General features: G+C 38.2%; 1 protein-coding gene across 8 annotated transcripts in view; it reads right to left on the bottom strand.

Moving 5' to 3' along the window:
• PPHLN1 (periphilin 1) overlaps positions 1–19,049 on the bottom strand; it is a 113,267-nt gene that overhangs the window by 84,862 nt on the left and 9,356 nt on the right. For 4 of the 8 annotated variants that reach the window (XM_080660519.1, XM_080660517.1, XM_080660518.1 and 1 more), the window contains 3 exons: positions 18,870–18,961; positions 7,093–7,257; positions 4,746–4,807 (listed from right to left, as the gene is read on the bottom strand). In XM_080660519.1, coding sequence (XP_080516645.1) covers positions 4,746–4,807; positions 7,093–7,257; positions 18,870–18,961 — 319 coding nt within the window. The remainder of the gene's footprint in view (positions 1–4,745; positions 4,808–7,092; positions 7,258–18,869; positions 18,962–19,049) is intronic. The other 4 variants (XM_080660521.1, XM_080660523.1, XM_080660522.1 and 1 more) reach the window with 1 other exon arrangement.

A 19,049-nucleotide genomic window follows, 5' to 3' on the forward strand; every position in this document is an offset into this window, starting at 1 on the left:
CACACAAAATACTGACTACTTCATTTCTAGTCAACATGAACTTCAAAAATGAATTAAGATTGAGGGAATCATTTGAAAAAGCAGCTACTAGGGCAGGGGTGGGCAAACTTTTTGACTCGAGGGTCACAATGGGTTCTTAAACTGGACTGGAGGGCCGGAACAAAAGCATGGATGGAGTGTTTGTGTGAACTAATATAAATTCAAAGTAAACATCTTTACATAAAAGGGTACGGTCTTTTTTTTTTTTATTTCAATAGTTTTATTCATTTCAAACATTTTAACAAGAAGAATGTAAACACTAATTATTATAATTTGAAACTTCAAAAAATGGAGGAATCATAGCACAATAACATACCTTATATTGAAGATGGCAAAGGCAAAATAAAATTGCCTAACAAAGGAAAGGTACAAAAGCCTTTCAAATTAAACTTAAATATAATAATTTAAAACTAAAACAAATAGAAAAGAACAAAATGTGTAAACAGTAAATTAAACAATTTCTTTAGTGCAACTTCCAAATTATGCCCGGGACGTAGATGTAGATGGCAATGTAGACTGGGTTGAAATGTTTTTGGTCTTTAAAACATCAACTTCAGTGGGAACAGTGTTGTTGGTCTCCTTTTTAGCTAATGCTCTGATACTGTGCTCTCCAGGGGCGTGTCTCCCTACATCACCACGATAACGTGTCTACGCATTCCCAGGGTGATGTCGGGGGACGCGTCCGCGGGCATTACAAGGAGCCTCTGGAAGATTGAGAGGTTGTTCCTTCTACTGAATGGACGGATATAAATCCGCCCACTTAGAAGAAGGAGCTGCGGCCGTGTTTCCTGACATTGCCATGTTAACACTGCTGCTGGTGAAGGAGCTGAGGGGAGAGCAAGAGAACCTTCCGCTCTTTCGGCTCCGTGGGCCGGATAGAACAGCCGAACGGGCCAGATCCGGCCCGCGGGCCATAGTTTGCCCACAGCTGTACTAGGGAAAACTTAAGAATAAATTTAAACCTCATGTATCTTCTTTTAAATGTAGAAACTTTAGAACCAGGGTGCTGTGACTTAAGTGAAGGGAGTTCCCACATTACCTTTTATTCTACACTACCCACAAAAATAAATGTCTTGCAGCAGAGTTGTGATTAGAAGTTTGATGACCAAGTCCAGAGCCCTTTCCACAAAATCACATCTTTACACTTAAAAGTATTCTAGGCATAAGATATGGACTAAGAGATCCCCCAGCAAGAATAGAGATCTTACCTCTAACACATAAAACACTGAGTATTGTTACAGAGATAAGATAAACTTAAATTGCTATAACAAAAATACCCAAAAATGCAGGGTTCAGTCACTACACAAAAGAAGTCTAGCTACCATCAAACAGTCTAGGGCAGGCATGCCAGGGTGAGAGACTCCACTCCATGCAATCATCCAGAAACCCAGGCTGACCACTCTATTTCAACATTTACCTGTGGCTTCTAAGGCCACAGATCTGCTGTCATTCCATTCCAGAACCCACCCGGCAACATGAGAAAAGGTAAATGTGCGTGGAAGAACACATACAGAAGCAGAAATCCTATTTACATTTTACTGGTGGGAAATTAATCATATGGCCACATCTAGATGGAAGAAAGGCTGGGAAATAGAGTCCATCTATGTGACTAGGATGTGTGGAAAAACATCGACTGGTTACCTTACGCACACACCCCAACTGGGGACCAAACCTGCAACCTGAGAATGTGCCCTAACCTGGAATTGAACCCACGACCCTTCAGTGCATGGGATGATGCTCTAACCACTAAGAAACACCAACTGGATGCTACCACAGTTTTTTGTTTATTTCCATTTTCATGAAATATCTTTTTCCATTCCTTTACTTTCAGTCTGTGTGTGTCTTTCCATCTGAAGCGAGTCCCTTACAGATAGCATTATGTAAGGGTCTTTTTCTTTTTAACCATTCAGCCACTATATGTGTTTTGATTGGAGCATTTAATACATTTATTTGCATTTAAAGTAATTATTGATAGGTATGTATTTAATACCATTATTCATATAATTTATTTATCCTTACCTAAGGATATATTTTATTGATTTTAAAAGAGAGAGGGAGAAACATTGATGTGAAAGAAACATCAATAGGTTGCCTCCCATACACACCCCAACCGAGGATCAAACCCACAACCTAAGTATGTGCCCTGATCAGGAATCAAACCCACAACCTTTTGGGTGTGCAGGACGATGCTCCAACTAACTGAACCACCTAGCCAAGGCCTTTATATTTTTTTATCTTTTTCTTCTTCTTCCTTTTTAAAGACTGTTTACTATTTCTTATAATACTGGCGATGAATTCCTTTAGCTTTTTCCTTTTCTTTGTCTGGGAAGATCTTTATCTGACCTTCAATTCTAAATAAGAGCTTTGCTGAGCAAAGTAATCTTGGTTGTAGGTCCTTTGCTTTTTATCACTTTAAATATTTCATGCCTATACCTTCTGTCCTGAAAAGTTTCTGTTGAGAAATCAGCTGACAGTCTTATGGGAGCTCCCTTGCAGGTTACAAACTACTTTTCTCTTGCTGCTTCTAAGATTCTCTCTTTGTCTTTAACCTTTGGCATTTTAATTATGATGTGTCTTAGTATGGGCCTCTTTGGATTCATCTTTTGTTTGAGACTGTGTACTTCCTGGACATGTATGTCTCTTTCCTTCAGCAGGTTAGGGACGTTTTCCGACATTATTCTTTCAAATACGTTTTCAATTCCTTGCTCTCTCTCTTCTCCTCCAGCACCCACATGATGCAAATGCTGGTATGCTTGAAGTTGTCCCAGAGGCTGCTTATACTATACTCTTTTTTTAATTATTATTCTTTCTTCTTTTTGCTGTTCTGACTGTGTGTTTCCTGATTCCTTCTCTTCCAAATCTCTTTTATCTTCTGCTTCATCTATTCCACTGTTGATTCTCTATAATGTGTTCTTCTTTTCAGTTACTGTATTCTTCATTTCTGACTGATTCTTTTTTATATTTCCCATCTCCATTTTTGTTTCCTATCTCTTTGTTGGAAGTTCTCACTAAATTCTTCTATTTTTCCCCTAAGTTCATTGTGAATCCTTATAACCAGTTTTTGAACTCTGAATCCAGTAGATTGCTTGATTCCATTTTGTTTAGTACTTTTTCTGGAGTTTTGTTCTGTTCTTTCATTTGAGACGTTTCTTTGGCTCATTTTGGCTGCCTCCCTGTATTTGTTTCTATGTATTAGGTAGAGTTGCTAGGTCTCCGTCTTGGTAGAGTGGGTAGTAGGTGTCTTATAGGGTCCAGTGGCACAGCCTCCCAAGTAACCCAAACTGGACGCTCCAGGTGTACTTCCCTTCTACACCCACCACCCTCTTTTGGGCTGTGTGCATCTTCCTGTTGTAGTTGAACCTTGACTGCTGTTGGCACATCAATGGGAGGGATTTATCCCCAGGCCAATTGGCTGTGAGGACTGGCTGTAACTACAGAAGAGGAGCTGCTGTGCAGGGGCCAACTCCACAGAGCAAAATTCACTTCAGTGGTGCTCTGGTGTCCAATGAGTTCATCCTTTGAGTATGTCATTCATGGAGGTGGTTGAATGGTGCTCTGGTGTGGTCTGAAGCTGTCTGCAGGTGCACTGGTTCTGGGGCCTCCTGGAAAGTGCAGGTCAAGATCAGCCGCCACATGTGCCCTGCTTAGGGCCACCCACTATGAGTAACAGAGCAATCTGCAGATGGCTGCTGCTTGCGCCAGGCTTGGCGGTACCTAGGAACCAGGGCCAGCTGCTGCTTGTGCTGGTCCTGGGACCACTAAGTAAGAGATAGTGGGCACACAAAAGCCAAATGCTACTTGTTTGGGGTATGTGAACCTCTGAAAGATTTTAGGAAAGTCTACAACATTAGCTATGACAGGCCATTTGTATGGAAAAGCCACTGGAAACGACTTGGGAGGGCCCAAAATTGTTGAAGTTCTCACTAAGTTCTGGAAACGACTTGATGTGGGACAGGATATCAGGGAATCACCAGGGCAGGGTGAAGAGTGATAGCCAAATTGATGGAGACTCAGATATCTCACCCACCTGCCAGCCTATAGGGAGAGGGCTCAGCAAAGGAACAATGGCCTCTGCCAGCACGTCTGTCTGGGAGGAAAGCTGCCCCTCCAGCCCTCATCCTGAAGCCACAAAATTTAATTTCTCCTCATATGTCCCAGGCAACTTTCTTGCTGATGCCCTAGCACTAGAGCTCAGAGCGAGAGAATCCAAGCACAAGCCCTTTAAGAGGAATGCCTGGGACTCCAGCAGCCCTATGTCTCACTCAACAACAATCCCCAATGGTTTTTACAGCTAGAAGTTATGGGGCCTTATTTTCCAGGCACTGGAACCCTGGCGGGTGAAGCCTGGTGTGACACAGAACCCCTCGCTCCTTAGTGGGAGCCTCTGAAGCCCAGATATCCCTCCCAATTTTTAACCACCACATGTGGCATGGAACCAGCCGATTCTGTGTTTCTGTTCCTAATACCAGTCTCAATTTGGCTTCTTCTATATATCCTTAGTTATAGGACTTTTGTTCAACTAGATAGATTTCAGGGGATTCTGAATGATGTTTGTTCTGTAGTTTACTTGTAATTCTGATGTGGTTGTGGAAGGATACGAGTACCTCATTTATCTACACGGCCTTCTTGAGCAGAAGCCCCCTTGAAGTTAGATATCTCGTGAGTCAAGTATCAAAGTAGTTATGTTATTAATTTCATCTTTTTACCTGTATTCAGGCTGACGACTTCCAGAATGATCATCTCTTGTCCACTTATAGTTAGATTCATCCTGTAAAATAAAAAGTTACTTAGATATCTATTTGTGTTATTTTGGTCACGTAGAATATGTCTAACAGTAATACTAGGAACCTAGTCTCTAAGACCAAAATAATATGAAAACAAAAACACCTTTCTAAATTTCTCTGAGGCTAAAAAGCATAAAATAAAAAATATACAAATCACCCATTTCAACAACAAAATTAGTAATAAACTGAGAATCCGTGGTACAATTTATCTCTATAAAAATGCTTAAACATTTCTCTGGTAGGCCCTAACAGTCTTACTGCCAAGGACATATATGCTAACATAACAATAGCTAAGGGCTGTTCAAGAACAAAGGCTCAATTTAAATTTAATTAAGCAGATGTTTCTCGGCCATTCATTTTATTCGTGTGTCAAGTTCTCTCATCAATTTTCAGGCTCAATAAAGAATTTAGTACTTTCCCACTTTTCTCATTCAAGTTTTCATTCCTCATCTTACCTATTAAATTTGGAAACAAGAAACCACCCTTGTTGATAAGCTATGTTAGAACAAAATGTAGCACTAAGTTTGAAATTAATCAAAGAAAGCAAATACATTTTGCCCTCTAAGATAGACACATTTGAAAAGGTTCATAAAAAAAGAAACACATAATAATCCACACCCAATTAACTTAAAATTATACACAGAACAATACATTTGAATTAGTACTTACAATCAAAAACAATGATTCAGCTAAATAAATACTATTTTCATTTCCTTTAGCACCACAGACTCTGCTCTTATATAAATAAAGTCTATTCATCGTTTTCCTTCATAACATTAAATATAAACAAAAGAAAAAACTCAACAGCTATAATTAAATATTGGATCAAGTAAGTAGTTTGCATTATATAACTGAAGTCTAGAAAAGAATCCGTGTCATGAAAGTCCTAAGAATCTCACGTGGGTTTGTTTGTTTGAAGAAAATTTAAAGAGGAAATGTTGTATACAGTATAAACACTATTTATAACAGTAATAGAAAAAATTATTGTTGAGGCACTATTATGCTACAAGGTTTTAGAAAAAAATCATGTTCGTGAGGATTCAAATACATTGAATCCAAAATTCCCTCTCTACAGTAGCAAATGGCCACAGGGTTTTCACAAGAGGGTTAACAACTTTATGCAAAGACCAAACTGTTTCTTCCTGAGGCTACCTGGAATAACGGCTCTGATGGCAAAATCCAGTATTTCTAGGATAGGATAATGCATATTTACTTTTCAAAATGGAATCCCTCTTCCTAAAGGAACAACATGACATGTTAAAGTTAAACAAAATAAAAATTAATTACATGAGAAGGAAACCCTAACGATCCAAACTTTCAAAGCAAATGTAAGAAAACATTGAATAGTCTCATTACCACTATAGAATTGTCAGCGCAACCACGACATGGCAGTGAGAGAACTAGACTCCCATACATATACCCACCCTAGATAAGTCACCTTACCTCCATTTCTTCAAGTGTAAAGTATGGAAACTAATTCCAACAGCAAATGTGAGGTCAAATTTTATCATAAGAAAAGCTTGAATAGGTACTGTCAGCTACAATATTATACAATAGGGAAGGGGGAAAAAGAAACAATGTAGGAAAATGATCTAGCAGAGGAAACATGCAAGCTACATTAAAGGATTGCATCAAGGAATATTTTCAATCAAGTTCAATGACAGGTTACTGCAACATTAAATACATAGTTTTACATTATTAAAGATGATCACAAAAAATGATTAACAGCAGTCATAATACTAATGGTACCAGCCAACATTTTAAAAGTGCTTACTATGGGAAAGGTGATGTTTTGAGTGCTTTCTAATCTGAGTTAGTAAGTAGATTGTAATAATAACTATAGCAAAAATGAAACAGAGACTCAACCTTAACCCAACCTCACCCACAGCATTTCATCATGCTAAAAATAAGCAAAGTAATTATAAGTGGGCACATTTGTAAGAGATGGTAACCACTTGGTCATCACTTACTGAGTACCAAGGGAACAGATTACCTTTAACTGCTTCTGCAAATCCCTGATGATGTGGGTTAGCTGGAATTAATGTCATTTAGATATAGCTCTCCAGAGTGCTTACCCACTTTGTCCAGCACCCCAAGATTCTTCACTACCAGTTCCCATTTGACAGCTCCAGCAGGCAATTCAACAGAGCATCAAGCAGGAAGTGTTTATTCAACTGCCTTCATGGCCAGTCACATAAATTTTAAAAATTACATGACTTTTAAACTTATAAAAAAAGTAACAATTAGTACATGGGGGAAATTTACATACTCCTCTGTGAGGTGGACCACTTCTTCGATCATGAGAAAAACTGCGGCCCTCGTCATAGTCTCGGTAATCAACATGACTGTAATATCTATTGTAGCTTCCTTCAACCGGTCTGTCTAGCAGTGGTGGTTTCTTTGTCACAATATTAACTACTCTATGGTAGCCATCCTAAAACAGACAAAAAGAAATATATAACAATCACTAATTTCTCTATTTGGTTTTGGAAATGTTTTTAAAAAGCACAGGAGATCTTATCCTTAATCAAATGAAGTAAATGTATAAACAAACAAAAATGCTTTAATGAAATAACATGAGTATAACTAATAGTACGGTCTTCACATGGATTAAAGGAAATAAAATTGTTCAATGAAGAAAACCAGGTGCTTAATAAAATAATATGCAGCAATGCAGAAAACCAATCATAAGTAAAAGAAAAATATTGTTTTAATAATAAATAAACTACAGAAAGTAAGAGTGTTACAATAAATCTAATCTCTAATTATCTAGGAATTTTAGAAATAAAATCATTTAAGATAGCATACATCTTTGGTCCATTGTTAAAGTATACTGTTCATAAGAAATGCAAGATTTTTTTACACATTAGCAACAGCAAGTAGGGAGGTAACACTGAGGTAGGATGATCAAGAGGAAACATTTTGCTATCTCTTCACAGCTCTGGACAAAGGAGAGTTTTTGACTTCATAGGTTTGGACACAAAATAAAACCCAATGTAAAATTTGAATTTTCAAAGTAATATGTAGTTAATGTTTTAAAGTTTTAGCAATTGAATGGATTATTTGTGGAGGTTAGGAAATTGGGCAGAGGGAGAACAACACTGGTCTTAGATTAGTAGCTGCTGTGAAGTAACAGAACAGAAATGATCAACAGTAAAAACTAGAGATACAGAGCACATATCTGTAAATAATCTGCTCTTGAGCACTCATGCTAACTTTCTATCAATATAAGGTGAGACAGAGGTGGAAGAAACTGGTAAGCTATCACAGTATGTAAGACATGATCAACTAATGCAGTGGTCGGCAAACTGCGGCTCACAAGCCACATGCAGCGGGCGAGCCGCGGTTTGCTGCTCTGTTGACTAATGAGTTTGCCGACCACTGAACTAATGAGTTAACTTAACAAAATAAAAAACCAAAACATAAAGCCCAACATTCAAAGCTGGATATTTTACCATACTAAACCTCAGTTTCATTATTTGTAAAATTAGCTTAATACTAATACCTACCTCATGAGGTTGGTGTGAGGGCTAAATAAGAAACAGATTGTAAAGTATTTAGCACAGTAGCATAAACGAAGTGCTCAAAGAATGTTTGATTACTATTTACGTAATCTATGTGAAGCACTAAATTTTTTAAATTGTCTATTCCTTAAATTACTTCTTAGCATTGATAACTACAACTATTCAGTTAATACGTTATTTCATCCTATTCAAACTTCCCAAAGGGTAGAAAACTTGTTAATGTGCTTGGAAAAAGTAAATAGTTCCTATCTACTTGACAGCTAAAATATCTACCTAACATTTTTCCCCAAGGTGGTTTCCTTCTTAAGTATATTAGAAATTAAATTATAAGAGACATTTTATATGTTTTCATCAGACATAGTACACAGCCCTAGCTGGTTTGGCTCAGTGGATAGAGTGTCGGCCTGTGGACTGAAGGGTCCTGGGTTCGATTCTAGTCAAGGGCACATGCTGGGTTGCGGGCGCGATCCCTAGTAGGGGGTGTGCAGGAGGCAACCGATCAATAATTCTCTCTCATAATTGATGTTTCTAGCTCTCTCTCCCTCTCCCTTCCTCTATGAAATCAATAAAAATATATTTTAAAAAAAAACATAGTACATAGATGAATTTATTAACTTTCTTCTAAACACTATCTTTCACTGAGCTTTCAATTAAATATAAGCAAATGCTAAGCTTCCAAAAATGTCATTAAGCCAAAATTAGTAACATTACAATTTATAACATTTTCTAATTCAAAATCTATTATTCAAAAATGTTAATTCAAAATTTATTATAAAAGTAGAATTGCTGATTTCTCCAGTTCTAAGAAACCATAAAATTCTATTCCACAATATCCTTATTTGTTTGTACAATGCTTATTTGGAGGATGGTGGGGTGCATATGCCTAAACATTTCTATAAATAGAGAAAGAGCTTCTTCATAAGCAGCCTGTTCCTTTGTTCAACTCCCCCAGTTACTAGAAAATTATTTCAGGATTTTAAAATGTGTATGGTAAAAATTTCAAAGAAGTAAAACTAGAATCACATTTAGTTATATATTTAACAAAATGTTTTTAAAAAATAATAAATGGAAAAAAAAACAACTCCTAATGACAGCTCTTGTATCTAGCAATAAAAATCAAACTGTTTCCTATGTTTTGAGAAAGTGTTCAAATATAAGTACATTATAGCATCTCTGCTCTGTAGGCATTTAATCTTAAAGAAAACTCCCTAGCTATATGAAAAGATTTAAGGAAATGAAGATGACTATATTAAGTCTGTGACAAAGCAAAAATATTTTCAGAGATAGTTCATGCCTTATCCCCAGATATAACATTCATTGATTTATTTTTCTTTCTAATGAAATCCATAATGAGTGGCAAAAATTTCAGAATTTCTCTTTCAAAAGCTTATACTATTAAAGTTCAAACAGTAGTTTTCATTACCTGCAATGCCAGACCTGAATGAAAATACCATCACTGTTTGAAATTCCTGTACAAATCTTACAATAAGCTATAAACATGTAATTTCCCTCTCTAAATGCTAACAAAAGCACACAAGGCTTCAGGACTGGTATGTTTGGAACCTCCATTTTAGAAATATCTTAGAAAACAATGGCACTATTACATACAAACCAGAAATAAAAACTAGAACTTACAAAGTAAAACTTAAAAGGTTTTTGAGGATAAAAGGGATCATTTTCAATTAACTAAAAATAAACTCAATAAAATTATTAGGCTGGATACTAATTATGAGGACTACTATTTCTTAAAATTATTCTCCAATGTCAATAAAATATATTTTGCACACATTTTAACACAAAAATACTTAAAATAAAAATTTTAATACATAAGCACCCCCCTTTAGCATTCTTCTCTTTTAGAGATACACAATGAAATGTTTATTTGCATTTGAAATATGGTATCTTGGATTTACTTCAAAATAATCTGAGAAGGAGGAAAGCAGTGAAGGTACAAACAAATCAAGATTAACCTGAGTTTTGAAAATTGCCACTTAGATGATTTCTCCATGGGGCATTCATTACATTATTTTGTCTACTTTTATATACTTAATTTTTGCCCTTATAAAAAAATCAAAAACAGCAAAAACACACCAACCTACCAGTAAAGTAACTGGTATCATACTTTGCTAAGTACAATGTAAACAATCAATGCCATCACTTCCTAACACAACAACTTACACTACAAATACAAGCCCCATGGGTAGAAACTTCATTGGTCTTATTCACTGCTCTATTCCCATAATCTGGAATATCATTTGGCACATAGTAAGCACCACATTCATAATATATATTCTACTTTGCTATCCCAATTTTATAGCATTTTTGGCATCACATGCTTTTTACTAGGAAAGTATTAACTAAAAAATTATATTACACAGGCTGGTAAACTTTTGTTTTCTAAGTATGAGGTTTCCTCACTCTGATCCATCCTAGTTTGTGACAAGCATTTTTATTGTAGCACTTACTGGTTTAATTAGCTTGCTGAGTTTTCTTTTTTTAAAGGACATACTTACAGAGAAGAAGAGGCAGGGACAGGGACAGGGGGGGGGGGGTAGAGGGAGAGGGAGAGAGAAAAAGAGAGAGATATATAGATGGGTTGCCTTCCGTGCACTCCCTGAGATCAAACCTGCAACCCAGGCATATACCCTGACCAGGAATGGAAACTGCAACCTCTCAGTGCAGGGGACAATGCTCAACCAACTGAGCCACTACAGCGGGCTCACTTGCTGAATTTTCAATGAAATATTCTGGGTCATTTCAATGCCTTTTGGGGATAATGTATCAAATATATTAAACTGGAACTGTCCCAGAAAATTAGGACACACTGTTATAGAATGTAGCCAAGAACTGATTATATCTCTCTGAAAATAGTGACAACAAAAAAAAGGTAAGCTCAGTAGGATGGGCTCAATAGGTTTAGTATCATCCTGTGCACCGCTTGGTGGCCGGTTCAATTCCAGGTCAGAGCACATACCTGGTGTTGGTTTAATCCCCAGTAGGGGTACATGCATGCGGAAGGCAGCTGACAATGTTTCTCACATAAATGTTTCTCTCTTTTCTCTTCACATCAATGTTTCTCTCTTTTCTCTCCTAAACCCTCCGCATCCCTCCCCTTTCCCCCCTTCCCCTCTCTCTCTCTCTCTCAGCATATCCTCCAGTGAGGACTGTTGCAATTCTGTCAGTCAAGAAAGTTAAACATCTGCTAGGGCAGCTCTAAAATAATATTACTAAATCAAAACTAAGCAACTTAACACTTAAGATTCAGCATTTCATGTAGTAATTTTCACATTGAAGAAAAAATAACATTGCACTTGCCCTCCCTAGCCTTGGCTCAGTGGATAGAGCATGGGCCGATGCTCTAACCACTTAGCAACACCAGCGAGGGCATAAAAATAAGGACCTTACAGACATCTAGAAGTTAAATGCAGATATTCTGCAATAACCAATTTCCTCCCAATGGAGGAATGTGTATACTTATATACAGACTCTCTGTAGTGTACTCTTTGGGCTTTATATCCTATCCACCCAAGTTTAAGACCAAATAAAAATTTCTGTGAAAGCCCCTTATAAAAGTAATTTATTGATACACAAATAATTTTTAAAAGCTATAAAGTTGTACACTGAAGATAAGTTTCCAATAATCAAATTTAGTGTGATTTAATATGGGCACCAAAATATGTGAGTGTCCAATTGCCTTTCCAGGTTTAACAAAGCTAGGAGGCCACAAAATACCTGCTTTTGTTAATGATAAAATAATAGTGTCATAAGTACCTTCTCAAGTCTCCCCTTCAAGTCATACTATATATCATATCCAATAGTTCCTCAAATACATTTCTGATATATCAAAATTGGGAATGAAAGAGGCAAAGAAAGGAGAAGAAGAAGAAGAAAAAAAATGCAGTAAAATTACTTTTCTAATAGAGAATAGAACCCAAATATAAAAAATAGAGTATTATCTTTCTCTATCCCAGGCACTAACGAAAATGGTTTCTCACTTTTAAAAGAATTAACTACAGCTTTATATTTAGAAAATAATAATATGATTTTTCAAAACTTTAAGTGAAATTTTTATTGAGTTATGACATAACACACTGTGCAAAAAAGTATACAAATCATATATGCACTCCTGGATAAATTCTCTTCAGTTAATCACACTGTGCAATTACTACTCAGATCAAGAAACTGATCATTCCTAGCAAGACAAAAGCCTTTCCATGCTCTCTCCCAGTCATTACCTTTGTCTTCCCAAATGCAACCACTTTCCTGACTAGTTTTGCCAGTTTTGAAACGTTATATAAAAGAAAACACACAGGATATACTCGTGTATGGCTTCTTTCTTTCAGTATTATGTTTGTGAGATTCACACGTTGTTGCATTTGGCAAAATTCCATTCATTCTCATTGCTGTACGGTTGTAAATTAATTTATCCATTCTACTGCTAGACATTCAGATTGTTGCCATTTTGGAATTATTATGAATAATGCTGCTTGTGAACATTCTTGCATATGTCGATATGGTATAACAATATAGTTTTTAAGGAAATATTAGATAATCTCTGCATTGTAAGACACTTTAAATTTAACTTTTAAATTTAAAACTTTTAAGCTATGTTTTTATTAAATCTAATCAGAAATTATAACTTGACTGAGTTACATTTCTAGTTTTAGTGTCACTTATCACTTTAACCCAAGGGTTCAGTTGAGACCATGAAAGCAGATGTGAATATAAAATTTTTTCACCTAAATATAGGCAACAAATAGCAGTATCTGTGGCATCATCACTAACAGAAATCTGATATTTATATATCAAATTATTGCTATAGCAAATATCTCAAAATATCATTTACACTCATCACTACTTTGAAAATATTGCAATAAAACTCCTACCACTAGCTCTTGATATTTAATGATTTAAGGACCTACCAACAAAGTAAATATACTACATCACAAATTTGGTTTTTAATAGTTTATTATCTTCAAATAAGTGGTTCTGAGAAGGGGCCCATATACTTCACCAGGCTGCTAAAGGGATCCATGGAACAGAAAAAGGTTAAGAACCTATGTTTTATTTAACTAAAATGTAGGTGTAACATAGAAGGCATAATTTCTAAGAGCCATCAAAGGAGTACATAACATATTGAGGGAAAGGAAAGGCTTTAGGTTACTAACTAAAATAAGGCCCAGTTCACCGGGAAAAAAATGTATCTGAGTCTTGATGAGGGGGAATATGGGAATACAGAAGGATTTATAAACTAGGAGAGGTTGATTGGGAGGATGGGGAGACCAATCTAATGGAATTAAAAGAAAAAAAAGGAGACCTGTATAAGGTCTGGGCATGTTCTGTGCTCTCAAAAGGAGAAAAGCAATCTAAGCTCTTCGCCCTCTAGGAGAAACTATGTAGCTAGAGAACGTAAGAAAGATTTCCCATTGGGCAGTTAGAGATAGTTGAGTACAGCTACTCTGACATCAAGGGCAATTGTGGTATAAAACTTATCTCATGATCTCACTCATATGTGGAATCTAATGAACCAAATAAACTGATGATCAAAAATAGACTCAGAGTCATAGAAGCATGAACAGACCGTTGAACCTCAGAGGGAAGGCAGGGGAGGGTGGTTATGCATATATGAACTCATCTGTATATATTCATAACCCCTGGACACAGACAATGGGGTGGTGAGGGTCTGGGCAGAGGGAGGACGGGAGTGGGCTAGAAGAGATTAATGGGGGAAAAAGGAGGACCTATGTAATACTTTCAACAATAAAGATTTTTTTAAAAAAGTAAAAATAAATAAAACATCTCTGCTTACTGCTGTTGAAATTATTTTACAAAGGAAAAGAGGCTGTTTCACATATATACATACAAAAGCGGATAAAAAAATGTTTTTGGTTTGTTCAGATTTTTCTACAATATCCTCATTAATTGAGGACTTCCATCAACCTGTGATCTTTATTTCAACTCCTGATATCGTAAGTGACATCAGTGTTCATCTACAATCTGCATTTCTTAACTCTTCATATAAGAATCACCTGATGAAATTTTAAACACTGATGTCCAGATAATTATGACTTAACTAGAGGCCCAGTGCACGACATTCGTGCACTCGGGGGGAGGGGGATTCCTCAGCCCCGCCTGCGCCCTTTGCAGTCCGGAAGTCCGACTGACAGCTTAGGCTCGCTCCCTGCGGGGAGCAGGCCTAAGTTGCTGTCAAACACCCTTAGCGCTGCTGTTAGCCCAGCTTATGGCTGAGCTCCCCCTGTGGGAGCGCACTGACCACAAGGGGGCAGCTCCTGCGTTGAGCGTTTGGTGGTCAGTGCACGTCATAGCAACCAGTTGTTCAGCCGTTGAGTCAATTTGCATATTACCCTTTTATTATATAGGATTATCTGGAATGGGGCCCATACATAGGTATTTAAGAGCTCCCTATGTGGTTTTAATGTATAGTAAGGATTTTGCACCTCTAATCTAAATCCGTGATCCAAAAATCTAGCCTCAAAGTTTTCTTGATCTCAACGCCAATTACCTTCACCCACCTTCTGTTCCTCACCACTATACATTGAACGTTAATCACCCAGAACTGTTATATCTTGAAAACTCTACTAGTACACTCTAAATTACCAATTGCCTATCTTTCTGCCACACTCTGGTCTTCAAGCTCACTAAGCTTTTCTTGTTCCTCAACCCCTCACTTCTTTCCATCCACCTTCCCTGTCACTGCCTGACTCCCTTTCTTAAACAGTCAATATCACATGGACTCCCTTACTTAAACAGTCCATATCACATAATATATTACCTCCATAATTCTCTGGGTCAGAACCTTCAATATCCTTATCTCCCTGTGCAATCTTCAATACAACTTGCTTTCCTCACTCCTAAACTGGACTTCTTAGGTATAAAACTTACGGTGCACAAAAGTCCTCAGCAAATCTTATTAAACACCCCTACTCAGAAGATATTTGTAATGTTTACTCCAAAACTTCAGTGCTGCACTAAAGTGTTTCTCCACCTCCTCAACTCTGAATAGATGATCTTGCTACCTCTTACTTCAGAGAACAACAATAGCTATTAGATAGGAATTTTCTCAAATCCATTCTCACATATTACCCTAACTGAAGAACTGGAAGGCCCTTCTTATTGGTCTTCATGACACTGATATAACTGATTAATCCCATCTTAAAACTCTTTCCAGCTCCCTTGCCTAGCAATAGCCTCCAATCTTAATAGCTCTTTAAGCCAACTTTTACTGCAATATGTTCTATAATATAGCATGCATACATAATGAAGAATGGTATACTTAAGGTTTTATATCATAACTTCTTCCATAATTTCAGCATGAGTGGTTCCCATTGTCTGAAATTATATCCCTGTAAATAAATCCTGCTTATATTTTATGGTATCTAAAACATTCTACGGGGTTCTATAAATGTACCATTCAACACTAAGTAATGTTTTAAAGATTAGTAAGTTCATACATAAAATCTCTCATTTGTAGTAAGCAGGCACTAGTTAAATATAAAATTACAGTAAATTACCGTTTAAAATAAGTTATCCCCGCCCTGGCCAGTCTGGCTCAGTGGATAGAGCATCAGCCTGCGGACTGAAAGGTCCTGGGTTCAATTCCGGTCAAGGGCACATGCCCGAGTTGTGAGCTTGATCCCCAGTAGGGGGAGTGCAGAAGGCAGCCAATCAATGTTTCTCTCTCATCACTGATGTTTCTATCTCTGCCTCTCCCTTCCTCTCTGATATCAATAAAATTATTTTTTAAAATAAATATATAAAACTAGAGGACCGGTGCACAATATTCATGCACAGAGCAGGGGGAGTGTCCCTCAGCCCAGCCTGCACCCTCACCAATCTGGGACCCCTCGAGGGATGTCCCACTGCTTGTTTAGGCCCGATCCCAGGGCAGTCGGGCATCCCTCTCACAATCCAGGACTGCTGGCTCCCAACCACTCGCCTGCCTGCCTGCCTGATTGCCCCTGACCATTTCTGCCTGCCAGCCAGCCTGATTACCCCCTAACCACTCTACTGCCAGCCTGATCGACGCCTAACTGCTCCCCTGCCGGCCCAATAGCCCCTAACTGCCTTCCCCTGCCAGCCTGGTCACCCCTAACTACCCTCCACTGCCGGCCTGGTTGCCCCTAACTGTCCTCCCCTGCAGGCCTGGTCGCCCGCAACTGCCCTCCTCTGATGACCCAGTCACCCCTAACTGCTCTCCCTGGCCAGCTTGGTCGCCCCTAACTGCTCTCCCTGGCCAGCTTGGTCGCCCCTAACTGCCCTCCCCTGCAGGCCTGGTTGCCCCTAACTGCCCTCCCCTGCAGGCCTGGTCCCCCCCCACTGCAGGCCTGGGTCCCCGCCAACTGTCCTCCCCTGCAGGTCTGGTCACCCCCAACTGCCCTCCTCTGCCAGCCCGGTCGCCCGGTCACCTCTAATTGCCCTCCCCTGCAGGCCTAATCGCCCACAACTGCCCTCCCTTTCAGGCCTGGTTACTCCCAACTGCCCTCCCCTGCTGGCCTGATCGCCCACAACTGCCCTCCCCTGCCGGCTATCTTGTGGCAGCCATCTTGTGTCCACACGGGGGCAGCCATCTTGTGTGTTGAAGTGATGGTCAATTTGCATATTACCTCTTTATTATATAGGATAAGTTATCCCTTTTTTGTACCTTATTTTATAATTTGGAGCCATCTAAATGTGTTCAATTAAAAAAAAATTAGAAAAGAAAAAGGGCAATCCCCAAAAACTGAAAGCAAAGTGAAACAAACCCAACTATATATCCCATTGGTGGCATAATCCCTCCAAAAATTCTTTTAATTGTCTTTGAAAAATAAATTCCCAATGGGATATATCCTTGTACAGGTGGGAGTTCTAAAAAATAAAAAAAAAAAATTTAAATCATCTTTTTTCCCATCCTTGTATTTGTCCTACATTATGTTTATCGATATTACTTTGTTGTTCTAGGTCAGTGGTCGGCAAACACATTAGTCAACAGAGCCAAATATCAACAGTACAACGATTGAAATTTCTCTTGAGAGCCAAATTTTTTAAACTTAAACTTCTAACGCCACTTCTTCAAAATAGACTCGCCCAGGCCGTGGTATTTTGGAAGAGCCACACTCAAGGGGCCAAAGAGCCGCATGTAGCTCGCGAGCCGCAGTTTGCCGACCACAGGTCTAGGTTCTAAACTATAAAATATTTTTATCAAGTTGAAAAAAAATTAAAAATTGGGACTTTGATTAGAAACATAAAGCCTATACATTAACCTGAAAAGAAATCACATCCTATATAATAAGAGAGGAATATGCTAATTATCCATTATGCCATGAGGCGTAACAACCGACCTCGTAATGACCGGATCACAGATCTGCAAGAGGGTGGGGCAGCGAACTATAAGCGGGAGGCAGAGAGCTACAGGAGGGGTCAGGGCAGCAAGCTATGAGTGGGGGAAGGGGGAGAGAGGCGGGGCAGCGGACGGAGAGCTACAGGAGGGTGGCAGCAAGCTCCTGACTATAAGCGGGCAGTGGAGAGCTACAGGTGGGGACAGGGCAGCGGGCGGAGAGCTACAGGCAGCGACCTACTGGCTCACAGACTGGTGCACTGGGCTACTAGTATGGTAATAATTAAGTCTGTTCATTCTGAAAGATATATGGTAGATCTCTTCATTTTTTCCATCTTAAATCATTTTAGATCAACCCCACCCTAAGCTGTAACCTAGGCCAAATGACAACCTTGAAGGTAACACCACCCATCTAAGTGGGTTGTAGGATTTACTTGTAACATATAAGTAATAAACAATATATAAACAAATATATCCATATACTATCAAGCCTATAAGCCCAATCTCCTGGTGCTTATAATGGACCTGTGCAAAAGTTTAAGACTGAGCTTCTTGACCTTCCTCAAACCCTCCCTTGGGTTTCTATATAGGATTTTGCAGAGTATATATATTTATTCAATAAACACTGAACTCCTTACTATGTGCCATGTACTGATATAGTGCTGGGAAAATAGGAATAAGCAAAATAGCAAAGCTCCTTGAGAAAAGACCTGACTCAAAATTCCAACTCCCAGAGCCACAAAGAGACAAGCAGTAAGACAGCACACCAGAAGCTGCCTGCCTGCCTTCTCCTGATCTGCCCCTACTTTAGAATTTCATATATCCAATTCGCAAACATTTTTAGGAATATAGAAAAATAGGTGTCAGCCAATAATAGAAACAGGTGCTTAAATACTTTGTGAAGTGATAGACTGACCATTACCAAATCTAAAATTTTCTTCACAAATATAAACCCTCCATTTTAGAAATATAAGCAGGAAATATAAAATAGGGATTTTCTAAATAAATAAAATGTTGACTTTTACTTTCACACTTTTAACTTTTAAAAGATAAGCTTAATCTATCTATACTTCAACCTAGAATGGTAAATTTTTGGCCCTTGAAGATTTTGTTAAGAGGCCTAGCTTTGGTGTACCAAAATTACTTAACTCGAGGTTTTGAATTATTCTACATGTAGAAGGAACTTACACTAGGGTGATTTCGAGGAGGTGCTCGTTCTCTTGGAAGCCTTTCATAGTCATGTCGTCCCTCAGACCACATTTCATCTCTTCTATGAGCCACTATAGGATAAAAAAGAAAGCAAAGAATTATAATTTTTTTGTTATCCTATATAATAAAAGAGTAATATGCAAATTAACCATCACTCTG

The sequence above is a fragment of the Plecotus auritus genome, assembly GCF_963455305.1.
Source record: "Plecotus auritus genome assembly, chromosome: 3".
NCBI lineage: Eukaryota > Metazoa > Chordata > Mammalia > Chiroptera > Vespertilionidae > Plecotus > Plecotus auritus.